The sequence below is a fragment of the Saccostrea echinata genome, unplaced genomic scaffold (genome assembly GCF_033153115.1).
Source record: "Saccostrea echinata isolate AGI-Se365-2 ecotype Australia unplaced genomic scaffold, CSIRO_AGI_Sech_v1 ptg000056l, whole genome shotgun sequence".
NCBI classification, from domain to species: domain Eukaryota; kingdom Metazoa; phylum Mollusca; class Bivalvia; order Ostreida; family Ostreidae; genus Saccostrea; species Saccostrea echinata.
The window spans coordinates 4,724,409-4,749,777 of NW_026889805.1; the positions used below are offsets into that span (position 1 = coordinate 4,724,409).

At 32.8% G+C, this 25,369-nt stretch overlaps 1 protein-coding gene across 5 annotated transcripts; it reads right to left on the bottom strand.

Moving 5' to 3' along the window:
• Positions 1-447: 447 nt before the first annotated feature.
• On the bottom strand, positions 448-23,214 carry LOC133173457 (protocadherin gamma-B5-like). Of its 5 annotated transcripts, none has more exons than XM_061308444.1 (5): positions 23,073-23,201; positions 5,021-7,756; positions 2,366-2,473; positions 1,583-1,706; positions 448-1,417 (listed from the first exon to the last, which is right to left on the bottom strand). In XM_061308444.1, exons 2-5 carry the CDS (start codon positions 7,667-7,669, stop codon positions 1,005-1,007), a joined length of 3,294 nt encoding a protein of 1,097 aa, XP_061164428.1. In that variant the 5' UTR covers positions 7,670-7,756; positions 23,073-23,201; the 3' UTR covers positions 448-1,004. The 5 variants fall into 5 exon arrangements, 4 of the variants coding, with proteins under 4 accessions (XP_061164428.1, XP_061164430.1, XP_061164431.1 ...); XM_061308446.1 differs by lacking the exon at positions 23,073-23,201 and adding an exon at positions 17,475-17,856; XM_061308447.1 differs by lacking the exon at positions 23,073-23,201 and adding an exon at positions 12,412-12,504.
• Positions 23,215-25,369: the final 2,155 nt, after the last annotated feature.

The window sequence follows — 25,369 nt, forward strand, 5'->3', positions numbered from 1 at the left end:
CAAAATGATTACAGAAAGATTCCAGAAGGAATTGTTCCATTATCAAATCTCCACATATTTGAATTGACTTTTAAAGTACCGGTACATTATGCATTAAAAAATCCTAATGCAAGTCTATCTGCCAAATTAACATATTTTATGCAGTAGTGTCAGACACTACCTGAAAGTGAAAATCATCTATAGCTTGCTTGCGAAAGCAAAAAGGTATTTTCAATAAGAATTCAGAAAAACTTATGAAATTTGGAGAAAATTATTCAAGTCCATCAACTCTCTGTGACCTCTGCTGGTTTTTCAGCTCTGTGCCGATTTAGTTGTTTAATTACAATTTATATTTTTTTATTTTATCAACAAATGAGGGACAAAACTTGGCCCTTACGATCCCTACCCATTGACTGCATAGTATCCTAATCTCTATGCACTTCCAAATGAAAATATGACATCATGATTAACGTACTTCATTTCTTTTTACTTTATTATTATGTTTAATATATAACATGTAAAATAATGTGCTTCAATTTTATCTTGGCATAACAAAAAATAAAAACAGGTAACAAGGTCGCCTCCTGTAAAGCTTATATACCCAATTTCTTCGTACATGTTCCCTAAGAACAAACACATGCATATTTTATACATCTGATGAATTACTGCTGGAGTGAACAGCAACCAACAGCAAGTATTGACAATGACATTAATTATGCAAAGTAAATAAAGCTGCATAAATGTTGTAGATTTAGTATAAATGTATTATTACATTTACACAATATTTTTTGTGTCAAAAACATATAATACTGAAAAATATTTATGGCAGCAGGTAACTGTTCCATAATCTTTCCCCATACATTTTCTCTTCTATATAAAGACAAATTACTTCACACATGGAATGGTTATGTTGGAGCCCTATACAATTCTGACTACACTCTGGAAAGTTTAAGTGTGAGAATTTAGTACATCAATAGAGCTTTATAGCACTGTTAATCTCAGTGTCTGGATATAAAATCACATTTCTACACAACAAAGTCATTGGAACATCTGAAGTTGAGATCTTCATCCAGCTCTTCAGGATTGATTGTGTAGCTGCCCGATGTGGTGGTGGCAGCATCATCATCATCCTCACGGGATTTTGTGGTGCTGATGATGCTACTTCCTCCAAGATTAAAATAGTCTTTGTGAACACTGTGGTAATAAGAGGAGTTCATATAATCCCAGGGATCAGAGTGATGTGATTTGTATGAGATGGGAGTATATGGCATATGATGAGCACTAGTAAAAGGAGCAGCTGAGTGTCTTTTATCACTGCTGCTGGGTATGCTGCAAGGAGGTGGTCTAGGGGGTTTACTGTCTTTTTTTGGCAGTGATGACATGAAGGAAATGGGGGACATGGATTGGTTGTTGTAAAAATCAAATGATCTGGAATCATCTGAAAAATAAGGGGGAAAAATCAATGTGGTAATAAAGACAATCAGTATGAGTAGTTAATGAATTCAGTCTTTGATGAAATTTGTTTCTGACTGTATTTCAAAATCTTCTTTTGATTACATGCAAACATTATATTTAAAGTGTCAGGCTACATATTTATAATTACCTGCTGTATGGGCAGTACTGGGATTATCATCCTCACTGCCTCCCCGCCCACTGTCTGACGGGATTGTCTCCCCAGATGTATCACTGTTACTGTCACTAGGGTGCACTCTACCAGGGGAAGCAACCTAAAAATAGCAAAATCATCATACCTATTTCTTTGAACTTCCAACATATATCATCAGAATATCAATTTTATGTCTGATATTATGACCACATTTAGAACAACAAGGGCTGCAGTACTCCCAGTTATTGACAAGAGCCCTTTCTATCCCTGTCACATGTACCAGCTCTTTGCTTTGTTGTATGAAAACAACTATTCAGAGATATGGCAATTTATGAAAATGATACTTCAGAGACAATCAATGGTAGTGTGCATGTAGAATTTGGTACAGCTGAATTATTGATTAGGTCCATTTTTGTTGATTTTTCAGTTTTCCTGCAGGAAGATTTGTGACAGCTGCATAGACAATATAATTGTCTATTTGTCTCTGTGTTGGTGATGTCATCAGGTGTTATTGCAGTAATAATTAATGCTTAAAATGTTCCATTTTGATTCAAACATATGCAGAAAAATTTTTTTTTTCTGATTAAGATTTGAATATTCTGAAATTAGTGTAAACATGTATATTCGTTCAGCTAAAGTTCCACACTCCAGAAATGAGAGAAACAGACTCCCCCATAAATTGAGAGCATTATTCACCTCCTCTCAAATTAGTCAAAGGAACAAATAAAATGTCAATTTAGAAAGACATCACTTTTTTTGTCTGTCATGCAATTCTCTTACCTGGTCATCCTTCTTCAGTAAAATCTGCTGGAGTTTTAAGGCATTCATGGCTTCAATTTTAGAATCTGATTTCAGGGAGGAATAGGATGGTGGCTTGTCATATAAATTCTGAAGAGGAAAAAATGGAATAAATAGAATTAAATTTACCCTCAAATTATTACACTTCTTGTAAATTAAATGAGTCTTTAAAAAAGTTAACGATTCAATAAGGAAAATCCAATTCAATTTATATATAATTCCTAACACTCTTTGATAAGTTCAGTAAAAAATGATTGCTTTTTTCACATGAAAAGAAGAAAAGAAAAAAAGTATTGAAATTGCTAGAGTTGAAGAGGTTCACGGAAATCTATTTAACAGTCTTCATTCAAAAAGATAAACTAGTACAATAGTAAATAATTGGGTAATTATATGAAAAGAAATTATAAATCATTAAATATGTTATCATCATTTTATAAAAAGAAAAAAAAAAAAAGAAATGCAAATTTAATCATCACACAATGTTCAGTGCATGTTTAAATTTCTTCTCTTTGAATTAAAGCTCTTGCTGAAAAGTTTTGATAAATGGTAAATGACTTTAAATTTGTCTATCGCTTGTTGAAAAACAGGAAAATGATATGTGTTTGCTTTGAACTTGTCCCACATGGAAAACGCTCTGTTTAAATGAATGACCACATCTTTAAATAAGTTTTAAACCTTAAGAAAACTTCACAAATCTCTAGTACAAATAATGACAACGCCAGGACAGTTTAAATAAAACCAAAGGGAAAATATTTGTCAAGTTTCACAAACAAAATGCTTTATTTTCCTACTCAGAAATATGATTATTTTTTTAGGTATATATTTTTCTTTATGCAAGGTTCTTAAGACTTCTGGGTTGGATGTGTTAAGTTTGGACAAAAATCATAAACAATCTCCCAAAATATCAAATGTTTTGGTTCAAAAAGGATCTTTTTAAATTAAACACCATGCATTTATTTTTATAGCAATATAAATATTTTTGTATGAATTGATTCACCACACAATAAAAATAATAAAACTTTTTTGACAAAAAATGTTCACGCTAATTGAATATCAATATAAACAGAATATGTATCTGAAAAATAAATATCAATTTTACAGAAATTTATCATGTCCCTGTGCAAGGATATTTCCCTATCTATAGTAATTGCATAGGGTGTGACGAAATAAATTGTAAATTTATCAAAATAACCTATGATTAATCTTCATAAATGCAAGAGATGCACTAGGGTTGTCCAATGGAAATGAGACACTGCGGAGCTCCCGAGACACTAACCAATAATCTGCACTGATTCATTAGCCAGATACACCCACAAAATCACTGCTTGTTTGTCTTCAGGCAAAAATAAATTTTATCAAAAAGGGATAAATAAAAAAAAAATCCCTGTTTTGTCTAGGTGATTCCAAAATGAAGATAAGATCCGATATTCTTCTTTAATTCCACCCTCCCAAAGGTCAAACTAATTTCATAATAAGAAGATTTAGGATGAATCAAAAATGGACGCCGAAAGCCATTTGAACTATCAGTGGACCTATTGAAAAATACCCACTAAAATCGTTTTTAGGTCTCCAAAATGAGAATGACTGTATTTATGATAAAACCTCTGCATCTAGAAAGAGCAGGCATTTACAAGTTAATGTAATGCTACATAATGAGGGGAATAATGGATAAAATCCCAGTTAACCACAAAAAAAATTATATAATTCGTAATGAAAAATAATGAGTCTGCTCTTTCAATAATTTAACAGCCTCTATGACTCATAAAAATGTGATTTTGCTCTTTGCGAGGAAAAATTAGTTTCTGCATAAAAAAAGAGTGCATTGTTTATTGTGCACAAAATCTCTTCTTGGCTATAGTAGTCCGTAAATAAAGTTATTAAAAAAAGATTTTGGTGACAAGTAGCCTGAGGTCAATATGTTTATCACTTTCTGGAGAAATATGGGTCCATTATGACACCATTTTTGACATCCAACATATTTTTCTCATGTTCCCGGTCTTTATATCCAGATTTTTGTGTAGTGACATGCACGTTACATTTTTCAGAGATCGGTATCCCAGATACAAGGACAGACCCTTACCATTGTATGAGCTGCAACTTTAGAACACCTGACATTGGCCTTTTTTATAATATTACAAAAATTTATCCTCGCGCTGGTTTATCTAGTAAGATGAGTTATTAATATTAGATCTGAGGTTCGGATACTGACTCTGGTAGTGTTTCAGTTTAGCTTTGGTCATGTCAGGAAAAAAAAAATAACAAGGTGTTTTATACTGTTTTTAAAATGATTCAGTCTATTTACGTAAATCATGGCTTTAGCTAATTACATTTGACTTTCAAATTAAAGTCATTTACAAGTCCAAATGCATTTTATTAAGATAAAACTGTGTAAATTTTATATTAACCTGTTTGATATCATGGTTCCCAAAGTTTGCTTGTAATGAAAAAAAAAGAAGAATTTTTAAAATGAAATAATATTTAAATTCAAACTTTTAGCACTTTAAATTAATTTTAAGACCACTTCATTTGAAAAACACTACAGTATGCATTAAAGTGGGAACATTTTGTATATATTTGGCCATGTTAGTAAAAAATTAAACAAGCACAAATGTGGATTATAATACAGAGATGACTTACATTTTGTGTGAGGTTAGAGCTGTAATTATTGTTTGGATTATTTAGATGCCCCTCGCTGTTAGTCCCTGGATTAAATGTCACTTTCTTTCTCTCCATGTATTCCTCCTCAGTATTAGCACTTGGCACAGTGGATGAACCGGCAGGGGAGTACCCATTCTGCATGGGGACCCCCAGAGGACCTGGGGTTGCCTTGTATTTCTTGCGCTGGATGTCCTTCTTTCTGATAACCAATATAACGATGACAATAGCGACAGAGATGATGATGGTGAAGATGATAACACCAATGGAAATGTAGATGTATTTATTATCAGCCTCCTGGGTCTGTCTTGCTAAGGTAACATTGTTTATTGTCACTTCAACATTAAGTTGGGTACATGCTGTTTTAGCGGGAACCCCCGAGTCTCTGACACAGATAGTAAGGCTGACTGACTGATCCGTCTTGAAGTGGTAATCCCGATTCAGAAAAAGTTCGCCTGTCTGAGAATGAAGATTGAACATGACTTTTTCATTTCCGTTCTGTATGAAGTAGGTGAGCTGTCTGTTGATTCCTTCGTCCTTGTCTTCTGCTATGATTTTCGTGATTGGTAGGGAGGTGACAGTGGAAGAGACGGTGTTGTTCATTTTGTTTGGGAATAGAATAATGGGTGTGTTGTCATTGGCATCCATTACGTACACTGTGACATAAGCTGAACTGTTCAGAGACGGTTTACCACTGTCTCGAACATACACCATGAAGTTGTACTGACTCAAATACTCTCTGTCCAGTGTTGTACTGGTGATCACAGTACCATTACGTAAAACTTCAAAGGGAACATTTATATCTTGTGGAGACATGGAGTACTGCAAAAAGGCATTCAGTCCTACATCTGGATCATGGGCTACGACAGTACCAATAGGCGTATGACGATCACTTCCTTCACTGACTTCGAATGTGAACAGGGACTCGGTAAACTTTGGTTTGTTGTCGTTGATGTCCGTAATGTTGACAATAACAGTGGCGGTGCCTGTTTTGGGTGGAACACCACTGTCCACTGCAAGGACACGGAATAGATAATCACTAGTACCCTCCCTATCCAGAACCCCTGTAGCGTTGATGACCCCTGTTATACGGTTAATACTGAAAGAGGAACCTGCATCGCTGTGGAGAACATACTGAATCTGCGAGTTCAGTCCTGTATCATCATCAGTGGCTGACACTTTGGTGACAGTCACCCCTTTTGGATTGTTTTCTTCTATGCTTGCAAAGTAAACAGGTTGAGAAAACTTGGGTTTATTGTCATTTTCATCCACAACTCTTACAATGAAACTCTTGGAAGACTGGAGAGGTGGACTTCCAGCATCCTGACATGTGACAGTAATATTATGTTGACTGGCTGTTTCCCTGTCCAATTGTCTCCTCACCACAACCTTGTAGCCTTTACTGGACAAAGACTCTATTCCAAAATAAGAGGAAGAGATTGAACACTGAACTAGGCCATTGTTTCCATTGTCTGAATCCTCCACACTAATGTGTGCCACAAATCCACCAATGTTAATCAGTTCAGATATGGGAACGACTCCACCATTTCCTGACACTAAATTGACCTTGACCATGGGAGGGTTGTTTCCAGCATCCTCTATCTCAATATTGACCTTGACCTGGGCAAAGTTTGGAATGGCTCCTTTGTCTCTTGCTTCAACAACAAAGGAGTAAATCTCATTTGGTTCATACACCAGTTTTTTGAGAAGAGTGATGTCTCCTGTTTGTGTATTGATGGAGAAGACATCACTGTAGGCTTGCTGGCTGATTAAGTACTCCACCTCTCCATTGGCCCCACTGTCTAAGTCTGAGGCTGTCACACTCAAGATGGTAGTTCCAGGCTGGGTATCTTCACTCACATTTTTATTGTAAATTGATTCACCAAACACTGGGGAATTATCGTTAAAATCCAAAACATTTACATCAACTTGTAGCTTCCCAGTGTTCATTTCAGCACCACCATCTTTTGCAAAAATCTGAAGAATATACTTTGCTGTTTTCTCTCTGTCTAGCTTCTCCAGTAACTTTAGCTTCACATCAAAGCTCCCATCCAGCTTTTTGGTAGTACTGAGCCCAAACGTTCCATTGGCAGGGAAGATTTCATAACTCTGTACTCCATTGTTTTCACCAGTATCTAGATCCACAGCCGCAGGAAGCTGAACAAGTTGGCCGACATTTGAGGTTTCTGACATGTTGATTGTTATTACGGGTTGTGGGAATCGGGGTGCATTATCATTGATATCCTTTACGTTAACATTCACTGTTATAACTTGAAATTCTCCCCCTCCCTGTTCGTTTGCAGCCACATCAAAATTCAAAACACACAGAGTAGAATCTCTACATGTCTGAAGGTCTTCCCTGTCAATGGTTTTGGATGCAAAAAGATCACCAGTGATTTCGTTGATACTAAATACTGTTTTATATTCATTATCAGGCTGAAGAAAAGTATATCTCATTCTGCTAAAGACATCTGAGGAGAGATTTGCTTTCTGGACAAGATTACTTTTCATGGGGATATTCCCAATCTTAGCCCCTGGGGGTTCCTGTTCATTCACAGTAAAATCAGCAACAGTTTCTGCAGAAGAAGTCACGAAAATGGATAAAGCACACAGTAGGAAAAGAACTGCCATGGCTGATTGTGTTTATCCTTCACAAAAGGCGGGGTCTCTGGTCATTTCCTCCACGCTGGGTTACCAATGGCTCCTTTATAACTCTACCTGAGCAATGAAAGAGAAACAAATTAAAACCATTAATGCATTTATGTTTCATAAATCTAGATTAAGTTATAAAATTGTGACATTGAGAACAAACCATCACAAGTCAAATGTTTCAGGGATAAATATAAAAATGGCATTATGAATTTTCCCGAGAACTGTTTGATTCTTAGCAACACCTGTCCCAACATAAGAACAAGATGCAAACTTTCAATTAAATATCTCTATTTACCAAAAAGCAAACAATATTGTTTTTCTCTCTTTAAAGATACAAGGTGAAATAGAATCCATACACAGAAAAAACATTCAGTTATTCCATTTTTAATTGACACTACGAAGCGAAAATATGATTGTCTCCGGAATAAATTAAATCTTGTAATGAAGTTTTTCATTCAACATATAGCACACAAGAGTATGATTATTAAAGTTTACGGAATTTGCCCTGGTTAAAAAAAAATGAAAAGAAAGATAAAGATCTGTGGCCTAAATGATAGGAATGAGTTTACTACCACTCATTTAAAGTCTTTTAATGTCACTTTCATTTTGTGGACACCTTGTTGAATTAAGCAAATTTACTATGTTTCTGATTTATGAGAAGTTACTTTATTAGAAATGCATTCATCACTTCAAAGACTTGATTGCACCTGACCACCTGAGATTACACTGAGCTTGGTGAAACACACCTCCACTCTTAACCAGATGTGGTAAAAACACTTCTACATGTAAAACGGTTGTGAGGGTACCCATATTTTATTGGGGTTTTCTTCTGGAGCTAATATTTACCCCCCTTAAAACGGCAATCTTACATCCTCATAGAAAGCCATTCCTTGTATTGCAAGATTTACACTTCTCAAATAATTTTTTTTTAAAGTTTTTAACATATAATTAATTTGGAAAAATTTATTTATTTGATTTCAAATCTTGATTCTGATATGTTTGAATTTTCATAATTTTTGTTTTTTTCAATGTTAAGTATATGTGTCATTAAGAGTTAATAAAATGTCAAACTATTCAATCAATCATGCTCATATTTTTTTTTAACACATATACATCATAAATATATCAACAATTGTTTATAAATTAATTGTAAAAATTAACCACCAACACTAATTAATTTAGGTTTTTAGGAAGAAACCACACATATGTACATATATAAATTGGTTACAAAAATTATTTCGTACAGTACATAAGAATTTTAAACAATTCCTTGCTTTTTTGTTCTTATTTTTGTGTAAAGTTGTGTGTGTAAATTTAATTTACAATTGCAATACATATTTTAACTAATACATATGCCTTGAATATGGACTTCAAAATTATTATTATACAATAAGAAAAATATTCCTCACCTTCTTGTAAAACTATTGAATCCAAACTGAAAAATGTTTGTCCCAAGAAGAATCACGAAAAATTAAAGGGTCAGCCTGTAAACTGATGTTTATATTATTGCACCAATATCCTGGTCTTATTTATCTACAGCTTAGCTTCCTTTACAACAAACAAACCAGACACTGTTAAAAATTTAGACTTCCTCTTGTATGTCAACACAAATTTTCAATTACTTCTCCATTTAGAAATTCTAAGGTTACATTAGGCAAGAAATTAACGATGTAGCCATTGTCCATCCTCACGGTTAAAGCTGCTGATAATCTCCCTAACAAATATACCCGCTAAGCTGTTAAGACAACTTAAATATTTCCCTTATTACACTAAAGAGTTGACACATCCTAAAAGGAACCCTGTTTTCCTGACCATTCCAGCACACTGTTGTCCTGACTCTTTGATAAAGCTGACTGCTCGCAGCGTCGTGGATGAGTGAACTGGGACTGCCTACTTTGTCACAAGACAACAAGTTAGCCGAGATGTCAGAAGAGCTGTGATACACATGCTTGTTTGTGACCACCTTAATAAAATCGTCACCACCACTGAACAATAGAAAAAAAGGTCACAACTTGATGTAACTATTTATGTGATAATAGGAATTGGACTACTTAGTAAAAGAATTTTGTTTATAGGTTATTTCAAGATAATTATATAATAGATATCTTTTGAAATTCATAAAAATAAAAAATATTACATACTATATAATTTCATAATTAGCTATTTATGGTTGAAGTAAAAAAAATCATGTTAATAAATAAATCAAACAAGCTGTTTTGCATCAGCAATGTTTTTTTTTTTAAAGACAGATGATATGAACAAAAAAATGGATGTCTGGATTGGTGATATATTTCTGGACCTGTTTCGGTTGTAAATGATGCAAATAATAATTTTCTAAAATATTAAGATTGTAAACTTAGGCTTTCTTTGATGTTCAAAATTCTACCTTTCTGCAACCATCCTTATTTATGTATACAATTTTTTGTTATGTTAAATCCCATTTTTGTGAAAATTTGAATGAAAAATTGAAATCTATGCAGTTAAACTTATTCATTTTACTTATATAAAAATGACTTAAGTTGTTATTTTCAACATTTTTGATAAAAGTTTGTTTGTATCACCTGTCCTTAATATTCCATGTCACATAAAAAATATCTTGAATATAATGCATGTAGTTAAAAAATAATAACTTGAACGAACACATTTTATTACAAAAATATAAAATTGTCAAGGAAATCAGCATAATGTATGTAAATGAGGGAGGTATCCAGACTGTTCACACCAATAGATGCCAGCAGTTATCTGAATGACAGCTCTAGATGGCATCAGCTGTTAATAGACTAGTAATCAACATGTCTATCTCTCTATCCTTATCTCCTCCTAATCTCTCTATCTCACTGTATATCTATATCCCCCTAATTTTATCTCCATACCTATCTAAAAGTGTTAATTATTTACAGAGTATAGTTTATGAAAAAAAAATTAAATGGTCAGTGCAAAATTAGCATCTGATAAAAAATGCATTTTTTAGAGAGAGAGAGAGATTAATGCAATTTACTTTAATAAATAAATGCTTTAAATATTTCCTAACTCTTATCTTAATTATAGTTCAGAGTTGTATCAACTTCATGATTATCAAGAAATTTTCCTTTTAAAATAAACCATTCTTTTATCATGCACATGGCACTTCTAATTTATTTTTTTACATAAAACTTGTACTGTACATGGAAAGAAACTCAGGCTAACAGTGAAATCAAATATTTTGTTATAACACAGGTGAGTATAGAGAAATGTGATAAAGAGCAATGGATTATAATCTTAAATTAATGCAAAATTAATTCAAAAACTTGCAACCATAAAATGAAATAGATATGGGTCTAGCAGGGCATGAAATAAACTCCATTATATCTCTAAAACATGCGATACTTTGCCCTGTTCCTTTCACCATATGCAGAATTCTTACAAACTGTTGCATTTAGATATATCATTTTCACCAAAAAATGGTCTGTTATCTGTTTTAAATGGAAGATATTAATCATTTCAACAAAATGTATTCTGGGCACAAATGTGCAATAAAACATGATTACTTCACAGGTTGATGTTGACAAATAGTGTAAACAAATCAATGTGGCTTCAAAATTAAGAATCTTTGTACTGTCTGAGTCTGGTAATTCCTCCCTCCCTTTTAAAATCTAAATCTCCCCAATCATATAAGGGGAAGTAATCCTTGCACTGACCAGTCCTTATCAGATCTGTCTAATTACAGAGAATGCATGAAAGGTATTACCTCCCTTGGTTTTTGGGATCAGACTAAGATAATGGGATGTTTACTTATAACGAGGGTAGATCCTAAAGGCAAACGTCCTCATTAAACGTGACATATATGTCTGAATCAGCTGCTCAAACAACCTGTTTAACTGGTCAACAAAAAGCATTTCCCATACTAGATAAAAACCTTGTAAATGTATATACATCACAGACATTCTAAATAAATTACCAATACAAAAGATTATTCAATTGGCCAATGTACTATAAAAGACCAGGTGGCTTAAAAATGATATGACCAGTATGTAAAGTTTTTTCAATTTTGACAGTGTCTATGCTGTCCAAGTATCAGAATTATGGAAGATGCATGTATTTTTTTAATAAACCATGACCTACATTTAAGCTATTATGTTTTTACTGGGTACTGGCTCAGATGAGTCATGCTGCATCCATTAGCAGCTATTACAGTTGGGCAAGCGCTAATTGAGAGACAATTGGTGAAGTTACTCAAGATATAATTACAAAATATGTCCCAATAGCTCCAACAAATATGTCATGAAACCCTAAACTAAAACATTTATAGGGGAAATTTTACCACATATTTATTTTATTTCTAGTTTTGCTGTAGTTTTCATTGGTTGCATATTTTTCAACTAAAATCAAAACCATAGCAACAGAAAATGAAGTAAAATTGCCATTAGCACCGATATCCATGAGTTATATAATTTATTGACTGTCATTCATATCATTTTTTTGCGCATCAATTCCTGTAACATATTAATTTTTTTTTTCATCAATAGACATTTCGGCATGGATAAATGTGCTGCATTATTGAAGAGGCCTTGTACAACAGTAACATTAGAATACAATACTTGGATGGATACAGCACATATGCACATTTACTTTAAACAGGCAATACAGTATGACATAACTGAAGACATAAATATCAATATATACACAATATGCATAAATTACCTCCCTCCCCAATCTTAATACAATTAAAACATCAAACTCACCAGGATAAAATAAATGCAGCCTCTTAAATCAGCACTTGAGACAAGTCTGCGGAATTTTATGTATCCAGCCTTCCCTTTACTTTGGACATCTACCTGTAGTCACAAGATCAAGGGTCATTGATGCCACAATAGAGGTGATCTAACACAACAAAGGGAGATTATCACCTCATCAGAGTGCTCACTTAGACACACTGGTCTTAATATATCAACCTTTAGGTGATTAAAAATTACAGGTAAATGTTCGGCACCCCTGCGTAGCGACTCATCTATGCTAGACTATATCAAATAGAATTAAGGTGTCCAACTCTATGGCTTTTATCTGGACGGCATTCAAAAGGGTGGCAAAACTGTGATTTCTGTGTTTTCTGTGGAATCATGTAATATTTTGTATAAACAGACTTATCATTAGCTTAGGTACACACAATGACCCGAGGTGCTAAGACATGACTTGTTAATACAATATGCTATCTTATAAGCCTTGTAAATTTGATTTCTAGAAAATTAATTAAATATTGGTCAACTGAAGTGTCATTATAAATTAAGATTAACTGATCTAATCTCATGCATTCAAAATGTTGACAACTGTATAATAAATAGGATTCATATTATATATTGATAATGAAGTACACTTTAGTGGAGAACATGTGTAATTAAGTCTTATTTCCTGTAGGATTCATATTTATTTTAATTAATAAAAATTCAATCATGTTTTTAATTTATATTTTGACTTAAAATAAGTCAAAAGAAACCATGAGAAAATAACATGAAAATGGTTATAATAGATGTGAAAGTTGTAAGAGGAAGTCTTTTTCTTTGGAATGACAAATGGCTGGTGTGTTTAGAGGACCAACAGAGAGTTTACTGAGGTGTAATCAGCCTTAGTCCTGGATGAAGTGACTGATGATGATCGAGAGGGAAAAAAAATTACCCAAACCTTGTGATCAGTGAACGATATAAAAGATCACGCTCAATAAGTCTTACTCTAACTAGTCTGTTCAGAAAAGGAAAAACCTTACTATTTCACAGAGTGGTCAAAAATAAAAGAAAAATAATGAAATATAATGATGCAAGAGCATGCAGATATAATTAACTCACCAGATCAATCTACAAGAATTGAGGCAGCACAAAGAAAAATCCAAAGACAAAGTGACGCCACAGAAATAATTTCACACCTGTTTAGCTGTGTACCTAATGGTCAATGTGAGACTGAATTCTTCTTCTCCGAGAATTGATTATTAATAGACATTTTATTAGATAAAATCTTTGACAATTAGGATTGATAAGTATATAGAGATTTATGAACTTTTTAATGGTTACCTGGGTACACCTGAAGGCAACAGCCTAACCTGCACTATAAGTGTCACTACAATCACTGATATACATTGGTTACATAATAACAATGCTTTTTCTCACCTGGCTGCATGTTTTGTCATAAATCACGATCAATAAAAGTGCCCCTTGTTAACATCTAGCCAGTTCTGTCAAAATCAGCCAAAAATTATCATAAATTGACAAAAGCAACCATAAACCAAACTAAATGTGACTCCTTTATTTGAAGAGTTCTTCTTTTTTCTGGAAGAGATCAAAGACAAGAGTCCAGAATTCTGCTGACATTGAAGATTTGTCTGTCAGTCACTCCTGCAGCCCCAGATTTAATGAGCATTATGGGATTTCCCAGCAGGCATTATCAACTGTTTGTACATCTTCACTAACTTATCCTTAAAACTGTTGTAATGCTGATCCTTGACAAGCAAGAGATGATTATTTTGGCAGTATAACACCTTGATCCTAGCTGCCAAGGGTACTTGGTCCAAAATATAACTCCCCTAATCCTAATAAAGAGGCATTAAGCCATTATCTGAAGATAAACTCTAAGACATCCCCATATGCCTTTCTATGCATTCACTTTTATCTTTGGTCTATTGATTTTGTTCCTCCCAAACTTTGAAAAATCTTTAAAATCTGACAGAGAAGTACCCCCAGCTCAAGATTAATTAATGATATATACAGGTGTTTTTATGTACAAATTGAACAATACTCAAAGTTTCATGGTTTTTCTGGGGAAAAATGAACAACACCTGGTGAGCATAAAATGTCACAGACCTACCGGTATATAACAATCAAGTTTAATATTTCAACTGAACTAATTACAGTTAAACTGTATGAATCTAAAAGACAAGAAGATATTACCGGTTTCAATAATTTTATTTTAAAAAAAATCATTAAAATAAATATTTGGTATGATCAGTTTCTTAGTGCACATGCAAACAAGTCCAGTGCAGGAAACATTGAAGAGGAAAAACTTTTTATCAGATGGTGAAAACCCCAACATGTGTCAGATAGTCAGACCATAAAATATCCACCCCAGTCCCCAAATGTTGGTCCACTACTGGGATAACGATTAAGGAATTTACTGGGCCAATGGAAAGCCTTAGAAGCCTAAGGTTTATGATAAATCATTAAAGATTTTATGGTTAATTCTGAAAGGCTTCATGGTCCAGAAGCCCTGACCTCTATAATTACAACAATTCTTTTAAACCTTCTTCCAATTCCCTTGTCTACAGAATTATGGTGTAGAAATAAGTAGCCATCCCCCTATCTTATTATCAGGTCGCTTAGGACTTCTACCAATGAAACCAGACAAATTGCCGGGTGAATAGGAATCATTTCAAATAGAACCAAATAAAAGTCAGTCTTTTGTGAAATTTTCATTGGCTGATGACATAAAGGCTGATAGGACACCCCACCATTTTATTGAGATGTAAAAAATATATGTCATCTTTGATCTTATTCTGGTAGACACAATTAAATCTGACTCTTCGTTCTTGAAATGGTCAGTGATAATTTCCGACATAAGGCCAGTGGGTCATAACACTGATGGTGTAAAGACATAACTGTTTTAGGACAAACAGACCATCTTTCTAATTTATCACATACAATGGACACTCCATTCTCTTTGGACAAATTACATTCTAGGTTAACAGCTTTTGTCAAATGTTATTTATCTGGTCAAATGGAAAATAAAATACTTTTAAAAGAAACTTTGAATCCGAGAGAACTTACTGACACTCAGTAGTACATGTATTTGAAACATTTTGTCTTATTATACCTATTCGAATTATTGAAGTAAAATGACAATCTGAACATGTTTTCCTCTAAAGGGATAAACTTCAACTTCAACAGTCAAAGCCAAGGGTGGCATTCAAGAAATAACATTATGTTTTCACTAAATGATATTACAAGACAAAGATCAGGATAGGTTATCCTCAACAGATATACATGTTTTTTTTTCAGTTTATGTCAAATGCAAAGGTCAAGGCCAAATTCAGTATCAATGGTGGTAATTTCAACATCTTAATTTGTAGGGAGTAGATTAATCTGAAAAAGCTAAATGCAACAGCAAAACAAAATTGTTGATGAAAAGGGATGGACAGTCATTTCCATTCCATGGACCAAACTTTCCAAATTTAAGAATTACTGTTACTGACAGACATGACTAAGACTTCATGACAATATCAAACATCTCATCAACTATTCAATTAAAGACAGACACTCAGAACTCAGACTTTATAATGAACAGGTCCTCAGATTTACAGAGAAAGACTTCTTGTTTGAACAGACTGAGAAACACATCAACAACCCAGCAGGCTGTATTTAAAGATACACTGGAATTTCCTGATATTATTCACACCAACAAACAATCAGGAATGGTTATCATAAAGAGAAAACAGCCTTAAAAGGAATGAGAAAGTGTCGTAAGGGAGTGTTTTACCAAGCACAATCAATAAGGTCGTCCTTGATAAAACATTCTAGCTGTAAAAGTTAAAAAGCTGAAAGTATTGTATTTATATCCTTTCCATTTCTCAACAAGCCATTATTAATTCTTCCTTTCTGCAAAGAAATAATCACATCAATTAAATTTTGAGTTTGGAGACGAAGAATAAATAAATATGCCTGTCACAATAGGGGGCTCAGAACACGTTCTGTCAATGTAATAATAGGGCTGGTCTCCCAGGGCTGTTTCAAGATGTCATCCTAAAGATAGATATTACCACTTCAACAACAAATAAAACAAAAATTCACCATGATTGGGAACGATCGATCACACCAATCTGGAGAAAGCTGTAAACAGTTGTAAGAGACTTAGACTGTAGGAAAACTTTGTCTCCTGCAATCTTATACAAGCTCCAGTTTCTGTATAAACACAGATCATATTCTGAGTTTCAACAATTGGGGCAATTACACTCGTCTCATTTTTTCCTGTTCCATTGTACTCTCTTTTCTGGAGACTTTATGCAAAATTAGTCTTCTACAGCATGTTTGAATTTCCTCCTGAACCTGCCAATAGTAATCAGATGGTACAGACGATAAACCCAAAGCAACCAATCACAGACTGGCTAACTAATTAATATCGGGATTAACATTGTAAATCTGTTATGACAACCAATTTTTCATTTCATTCAGCCCCCCCTGATATGAGAATTGGATAGTCTCATTACAAACAGCATCAGATAACAGGTAAAACTCCAAGTTCAACAGTCCCAGGACAAATAAAAATGGCATAGGTCCCTTTATAAAATATGAAGCACAGAATATTTCTTGGGATTGACTGCAGTCACTGAATTTGGTAATGTTTTGCTGCAACTTTAATGTTGCTTCTGTTTTTGGAAGGTTTATAAAAATATGAAATCAGCACACTGTTAATCTAACAATTTAAATTAAAATGAAAATTAGGAAAGAAAAATGACTTTCTCAAAGTGGATGAAAACAAATTTGTAAAGTAACACAATTAAAAGCTATACAGAGTAATTTTTGTCTTTAAATAAACATCTTTCAAGATACAGGAAGAAATCTGACCACTTCCTGCAAATGATATACCCAGAAAATAAAATGACCAAATTTTAAAATGCAATGAAAAGAAAATCCTTTACAAGTTACTGAACATAAATTTCTACAAAATAAAACTCACCAACTTATAAGGAAAACATAAACTCGGATTTCCACCCCCCTTTACTTCTGATAATTTACATTTCATTACCATTAACCAAAAATTAATCATTTACCTTTTGGAGAATGGTTTAAAGATTGTTGTCGATGACAATACAGCGTCAGTCCCCTTGTTACCGCCATATCAAGTTACACACCAACAACGAGCCTCATTTTTTCTCAGTCCCTAGCTTTGAAAGCAAAACAGATAACTATCCTGATATGGCTGTGTATCGTCTTACTGTCTTTGTCAAATTATTTATGTTCTTAATTTCTTTTCCCTCATAATTCTGTCGGTGGAAGGTAAGCTATTCAGGACTTGATATTCCTTTCTGCAGGGAGTAAGTCCAATATCCACACACAGGCAATTAATTCTCTTATGGCCAAAATCAGGGTTCGTATTAACATGAACCTGGGCAGCTTGACATTCCATTTATAAATCTATAAATCACACATAAATATGAAGATCGTACACTGAATGCCTCTTTTGAGAAATATTCCTACTTCCACCATATTTCCAACTACGGCCTTCCAGTAAACAAGACACAGGGTTCATTACCATAAAGCAATAATTTTATTTCCACTTGTGTTTTATTATAGTAATATATTTTTCAGATTGTAGATATTTAGAGTCATCAAAGACAATAATGAGTCATGATAATGCTACACAATTAAGGTAAAAAGACATTTAAATTTTTAAATTTTGTCATAAATTTTATGAAAGTTGAATGCTTTAAAGAGAAATAGGCCTTGTCAAATGGGATGCATCCGACCATTTTCTGGGCATTGTACAGGAAGTATAGGATATTATTCAGTTTTGATGGCACTAAGCACAAAAATCAAAGTGGAGAAAAAAATGACTATTTAATTGCAGCAAAAAATCTTTTACAGCAATCCATAATTTGACAACTCAATTAAGAAGCCATTTTTGAAATAGATGAAGTATTTGCCTCAATGCTTGTTTAGAGCATTACTAAGGTTCACTTGCATATCATTTTGTTGCAGATGCCCAGTCACTGCACTTTACAAGAGCTTCATTTCCAGTCAAACATAACAGTACCTTTCATACTATTGGTTTGGTATTAATGTTTCTGATATATACAGATCTTGCACAAAATTTCCCATGACAGCCCATTTTCTGTTTACAGTGAAATATTTAAAGTGGGAAATAAATGCTCACAATTATGTAATCACTATGCCTTTGCAAGTGCTTGCAAATATGGTATAGATAAATAAAAGCAAATTGCATAAATTAGTGGAAAGTGTCAAATTTAGGGACAAATATGTTAGAAACTCTTGAATTAGATTAATGCATTAATAAAATAATTACTTAGTGTTTAATCCATATTCTTATTTAATTCATAAAACCCAATTTTAACAATAGTATTTCAAAACTACAATAAATTATAGACAGGTAAACATCTGGTCATTAGGATATATATAGGTAATAAAGCACCCGAAAACAACCATGAATGTATCAACTTTCAAAGCCCTAAATTGTAACAGCACGCGCTGATGTTATCTGTCTTCTGGGATAAATAAAGCAATTCTAACGAGTTACATCAATATTTCAGTGAAATCTAATTTCCCTGTGATGCTGGCTACAACACGTGATCAAGCCTCCAATATAGGTATAAATCTATATAAATTCTACACAATTTGGACTATTTAAGAAGATTGAAAAGATCAAACCTTTTTTTTTCATTATCACAGATCTTTATAAGTAAATAAGTATAGAATTTTAAGTTATTTATTTATTTTCACATAAAACTTCACTCAGAGGTCTGCATTTCTAAAGAGAAAGATTATCAAGTTATTTACTAGCCTAAAAATGGAAATAACTATTTAATCTTTAAAGTGGAGAATTTTCTTTTTGCCACCATATGCCACCAATGAAAAACCACATGTATCTTCTAATATACCTGAAATAATTGTTTGATTTTTTAAATTACTTGACAGAGTTAAATGAGCTAGAACAGTCAATTACAATGCTAGGAATATTTGTTTACACCTTGCTTTAACGGTTAGACAGGGGAACTATCTAGTTGGTCTGGCTCCTGGGGTTGCCCTTTCAGGTGTGGCCAGCCTGCTCCTCAATTTGTGCACCCCTCAAGTGTAAACACACTGATCGTTATCAAACAGCTGGTATTTGTATACTGTCTGGAGACATCATGCAGGTACTTAACATTCCAAAAACCTACCCTGCCTCCTTAGAATAAGTATATCAAAGTAGACGCATCTAAATACTATAATGTCTTGATAAGCACCATGATTCTATTACATTTGGGAGTATGTGCAAGATCATAAATTACACAATACACTTAATTTACAGTAGAATATAACCAGTTGTGGATCACTTTACACCAATTCTTCTCAACTTGATGGATAAAAAGTTTTGAGAGGGAAAAAATCACGGTAGGCATACAAGATGAAAGAAAGACGATTGTTATTTTTGGCTATGATAAAAAGAGTGATTGATAAAGTCTCAATTAAGTGATAATAACTGAGTATCATGGAAAGGAGTATCCGTTAATATCCACACCTTCTGTGATGATCGACTTCAGAAGAAACCAAAGCTGACCGTGATTTTCCACTAAAACATCTTATAGCGACATAAATACATCACAGTGAAGACATAATTTGACAGATCAAAAAACCAGGACCAGAGACGGAGCATGTTGTCGCGGACAACAAGGACGAACCGTAGCCAGTCTTCCTACCTCTATAATCACACAGATACTGAATAAGACGATCCTGTCAGGAAAATTTCCTATAAATGTCACATCAAATCCAAAAATAAAAAAAATCTCTATTTAAGTAAAAAGAGCATGCAATTGCCCATTGTCTTGGTCATTTTTATTTACAATAGAAAGGTTAATGCATCATGCATTAAAACGCTATATAAAAAAAATGAAAAGAGAAACTTAGAGCAACTCAACAATTTTTAAAATTTTGCCCGGGTCTTTGCATTAAAAAAAGAATTAGACACACAACACACACACAAAGAAAAGAAAAATCATGTTTTACAGCAAATGATTACATTGTAATGCTGTTATGTGCAACAAAACCCCGAATTATCTTTTAATTTCCTTAATAAAATTGTACTATTTAAATCAAAATTATTTTTAGGTAAACAAAACAATGTTACCCTGCGGTACTTGGCATTTAAACCAAAAAACAAAAAAGATATCCTGAATTCTGACTGGTATTAACCTATATAAATAGAATTTGTAATCTTATAAGAATCTATATTGCTTCATAAAGTTAACTTTTAATTTTAAAACTACCTGAAACTACACTAATAAGCTCTGGTATAGTTTGAAATAAAAATACAAGACCAAACATTTGCTATCATAATTGCAAGAATTAATTAAATTGATGGTTACAATGTCATTATAATATATTGCACTATTTATTTTCGATTTGTTTGTATCAACATATCTGTATAAATCAGTTTCTGGGTAAATTTGGATCTGCACATGTAAAAATTCATTAGAAACTATGTGGCAATTTTATAATACACATTTCATTTAACAGTGTGCATATGAGAATATATTTTCCTTGCTGGATTTTCTATTCTGTCTTAAAGAATTTAATCATTTGTTTTCCGGATACTTTCATTTAACAGAATATTAAAGGTGACATTTACACAGACTTTGTTAAAAAAAAAAATAATCTCAAAAACAAAACAAAAATCAACAGCTTATGTACTCTGAGAATTAATCTTACAAGAACAATAGAAGTAAACTCTAAATAAAACTCAAAGATCAGCATCAATAGGAAATTGAAATTTGTCTTTAAATAATATTATATAAAATTGCAATAAATTACATTTGACATGATTAGGGTCTTTATTATGTTTTAATTAATATTTATGCTAATGAGCTAGGTATTATGATTGATGTTTATTTATAAATCTTGTGTTTTTATTCTCGACAAAACCACAAGGATATCCCCATCACGGAATCTGAACCTTTACCAGTGACGTTTAGCATCAAAGTAGGGTTTTTATGCCCTGGCTGTAAAAGTGAAAGAAGGAAATAAAAAGAAAGATTAATGCTGGCATTAGAAAGTGATGGTCCTAAATCCGTGGGGCGCAATCGGGCTGTGAGATCATTGTCTTCTGCACTTCAACTTTGTTCAATGGAACCAGAAACTTTTTAAAGATATCACATCTATTGATCACAGGTGAAAAAAAACAAAACCAAACTTCCAGATATCTAATCTATTGATTACAGGTACACTACCAATGTTTTCCTGAGCAGTCAAGAGCAAGAAGCAGGAGAAAATGTTATCAATGATGTAAAACATTTAAAGATAAAAGAAAAAAAAGCCATTACAAAAAGCTATACTAGTTGACGAACCAGTTCCTGGACATTTTTTCTCTTTGCTTTGAGAAGGATGAAAAACGGCTTTTTTTTTTTTTTTTTTTTTAAAAAAAAAAGCACATCTATTCTAAAAATGTTCTTAAAACATTCCGTTTATGGTGAACATGTGCATGTTTAATTTCCATGGTAATTTCCACACATTTTATGGGTATACAGTACCAATTCTTGGACATTTATGTAAAAGTGGAATTTTCCTTAATACTTGATTGGTCAATAAACACAAATTATTCAATGAATTATTTCATTTAAATACCAGTAATTAAAAAAAAAAGAAAAGAAAACTGATAATAAGAAGAGAGGTATAACACATTCTAAAACCTCATAACTGGAGCTGATACCCTACATGGACATGCCAAATAAAAATCATGATTTGATATAATTTGCTATTTTAATTAAGGTTGTGAAAATTGGTGTTTAAAAAGCTTATATAGCAAGACAACCATTGAAATTCACTGCAAATACTTAATATCAATTTTTAGTTTTTTTATTCAGAAAATTTATTTTTTGAATTTGTTTGTCCAAAGTTATAATATCCTTGGCCTGTCCAAGAATTGATTGAGCCAGTAGCATATCTTTTCAAAAAAGTTGTGCATTCTACACGATTCAAATTATAAAAAAAAAAAAACAAACAAAAACTGACAAATAAAATCACTGTCTTTTTCTACATTTATCAATAACTTAAAATTGTAATGACTAAAAGAAACAAAACCAAAATATTGCATGCAGCAAAAAAAAAAAAGCAATCAGTAATTTAACTGACCTTGGAAACAAAAGGGAACCAGCAGCCTTCAATGCCTGAAGAGATTTAACAACACACTGAAGATGCTATCCAATCTATTCCAAAAAGGAAATTGCTAATGAGGAGGGATGACAAAGATTGACCCGATAGAGAATCAACTGATTATTCAGGTAACTTCTTTGGAAAAGCAGCGAAAGCTTCTCTACAGAAACAACTGAACAAAGACGGGAATAAAATAATTTGAGAAAATGACATATGTTACACATTGTGTCAGAACACCTTCAACACTCCAAATCAACAATAGACATTGTTTTAAATTCAATTTCTACTTTTTTCCAAGCCTTACTTTTATGAAAGGAAAAATTTTGCATCATTTCAATCACTGTCCAAAATGTATACTGGTAAAAAAAAAAAAAAAAGAAAGAAAAAGAAAGCCTATATAAAATGGAATTCTTTTTAATATAAAAAAATCTCAGAAACCTTTTTTAAAGGAAAGAGGCAACATGACACTTGTGAGAGAAATCCTTTCTTGTAATTTATATACTTACCAATCCTGTTCTGTCACAATAGTAAATTTTATCCTAACAGTCCATAGCATACAGGAACAGAAATTCACACCTAAGTCAAGCCACGTTACACCTTGGTCAGGTAGCTACTACTGAAAGTTTAAATGATACGTCAATTTCAGTTAAAACGAATCACATGATTACAAGCATTGTGAAAACATATGCACAATACACAACTCCCTTGTGTTTAGGATCAAACATTCCGAGGGCAACAATCTTCTGGCCCCGGGGCAAGCGGGACATGCATTGTAAGTGCGTAGGTCACCGGACAATTAATGAGACCAGCCCTATGTCACAGTTCATTCATTAACGACTCATTTAGTCCGTGCAGAAAGACCAGTCATCTAAATGCTATTTAACAAACACCTTTTTATTGTTATCACCTTTGTTTAAAGGTTCGTCAATTAATGAACTCCTTTCCACAGTGAAAATTAACTTAAACATTTCATTTGTTTCTTACTTATACAATATGTAACAGGTGCTCCTAATGACTAAATCTTCATAAGATGCATGATTATGATAAAGCCTAAAATATTGCTCTGGTATTACCCTTTATTTATAAGATATTGTAAAACATCATACTTTAAAAGAAATTCCATGTCCATCACAGTGATTCAAACCAGAAAAGGTGAGAAATAAAATGAAATCAAATGCATATTGAAAAATACATGCATTTGCAAGTGTTGAATTTTCAAGCCAATTTAAGCAGTTACTGAATTTTGCATTCATTAAGAAACATTTGTAAAAATCCTACAAAACTCAATATCAAACTGTATTTAGTAGAAATGTACTCTCATATAGAAAAAAAGATTTATAATGATTTATGGGACTATATTTTATTCACACTTGATATTTCTTTAAAAAAATAAGTGGTTTGAAATAAAGTTATCAAGCATTTCTGTCAGAAAAGTTTAGTGCTATCTTGAAAGCAGAAAATTGGAAAATTTGAAATCAAAGAAAATGAGGAAATTAATGCAAATTAGATAATAATATATATAGATCTTAATCGCTCTCTTATTATACCATGATAAAGGATAGCAATGCTCACAGAAAGCCATAAGAAATGGCTGAGAGGATTCAAAAGACACAAACAAGAGAAAAACTGCAAGTCAGATTGCTCCTAGCTTATCTCTGACGGCAATCAAAAATTATATCTGCAATTTAAACGTTGTGCTTTCAAAATGAAAAGAATAAAACTCCCATTTTAAAAAAAAAAAACGAGCAATTAAAGATTTCCCATTTATCTTATCTAATATGCCTATAATCATTCCGTCATAAGCAGACTGACAAATTATTGTCCAGGACAAAAACTGATTTCACAATCAGATCTCTAAGTGGGTATTTTACTAGACAAATAACACGAGATATTTTACTACTACTGCATTTACTAAAACTGAATAACAATTGTTCTGGAAGTTTTACTTCATATTCACAACACCTTTATTTTAATTTAAACTACAGCATCAATCATGATCTCATTATATTCTTACACATAAAAAAAAAAACAAGTAATTGCTATGATTAAAACTAAGACGAGTGTTTAAACTGTTCTTTTCAAGAAGGATGATATGATTCTGTCATGACATTTACTGCTAACTCCAACAGAAGACAGTGGTGTTTATTTTCAAATGACAGACCCATGGGCGTTAAGAGTCACCTGCATATAATGCAGAAATATTTGCCCCCAAAACCAAATTTTGACAGAAAAATCTACACTAGGTAATTATGTTCTAAATCAGGTTATATCTGCAGACTTCAAAGCATTAAAATATCTTCATCAGCCATGACGTCATATGTTAAATATGACGTCAGGAAAGTGACTCTAATCAAAATGTCCATTATTTATAGAGAAAAAGGTGTATATTACATCAATATTTTGAGTAAAAGTCACCCAGTGTAGGTTGCTCCAACTCAATGTTTTGATATAACAACTCAATGTTTTACAATAGAAATACAATCTTTATTATGGTATATTAGCTGAATTGCTTGATTCTAAAGCACATTGTTGGGTTTATCCGACTTAGTCAGGTTTGGCCAAATTCTATCAGAATCAAGTATGCTAATTTTAAAAATACTCTTCATGCATTAAGAACCTTTGTTTCTCTGTTTCATGAACAATCAACATCTTTAAATCATGTTTGGAATGGACAGAAGAACTTTTTCTATTATATATGTATAAGAAATATGAAAGATTCCAAGAATTTTTTAAAAAATTAATACCCAGTAAAGACATCAATTAAAACCCAGTAAAAAAAGCATCTTAGCATCCAAAATTGCAG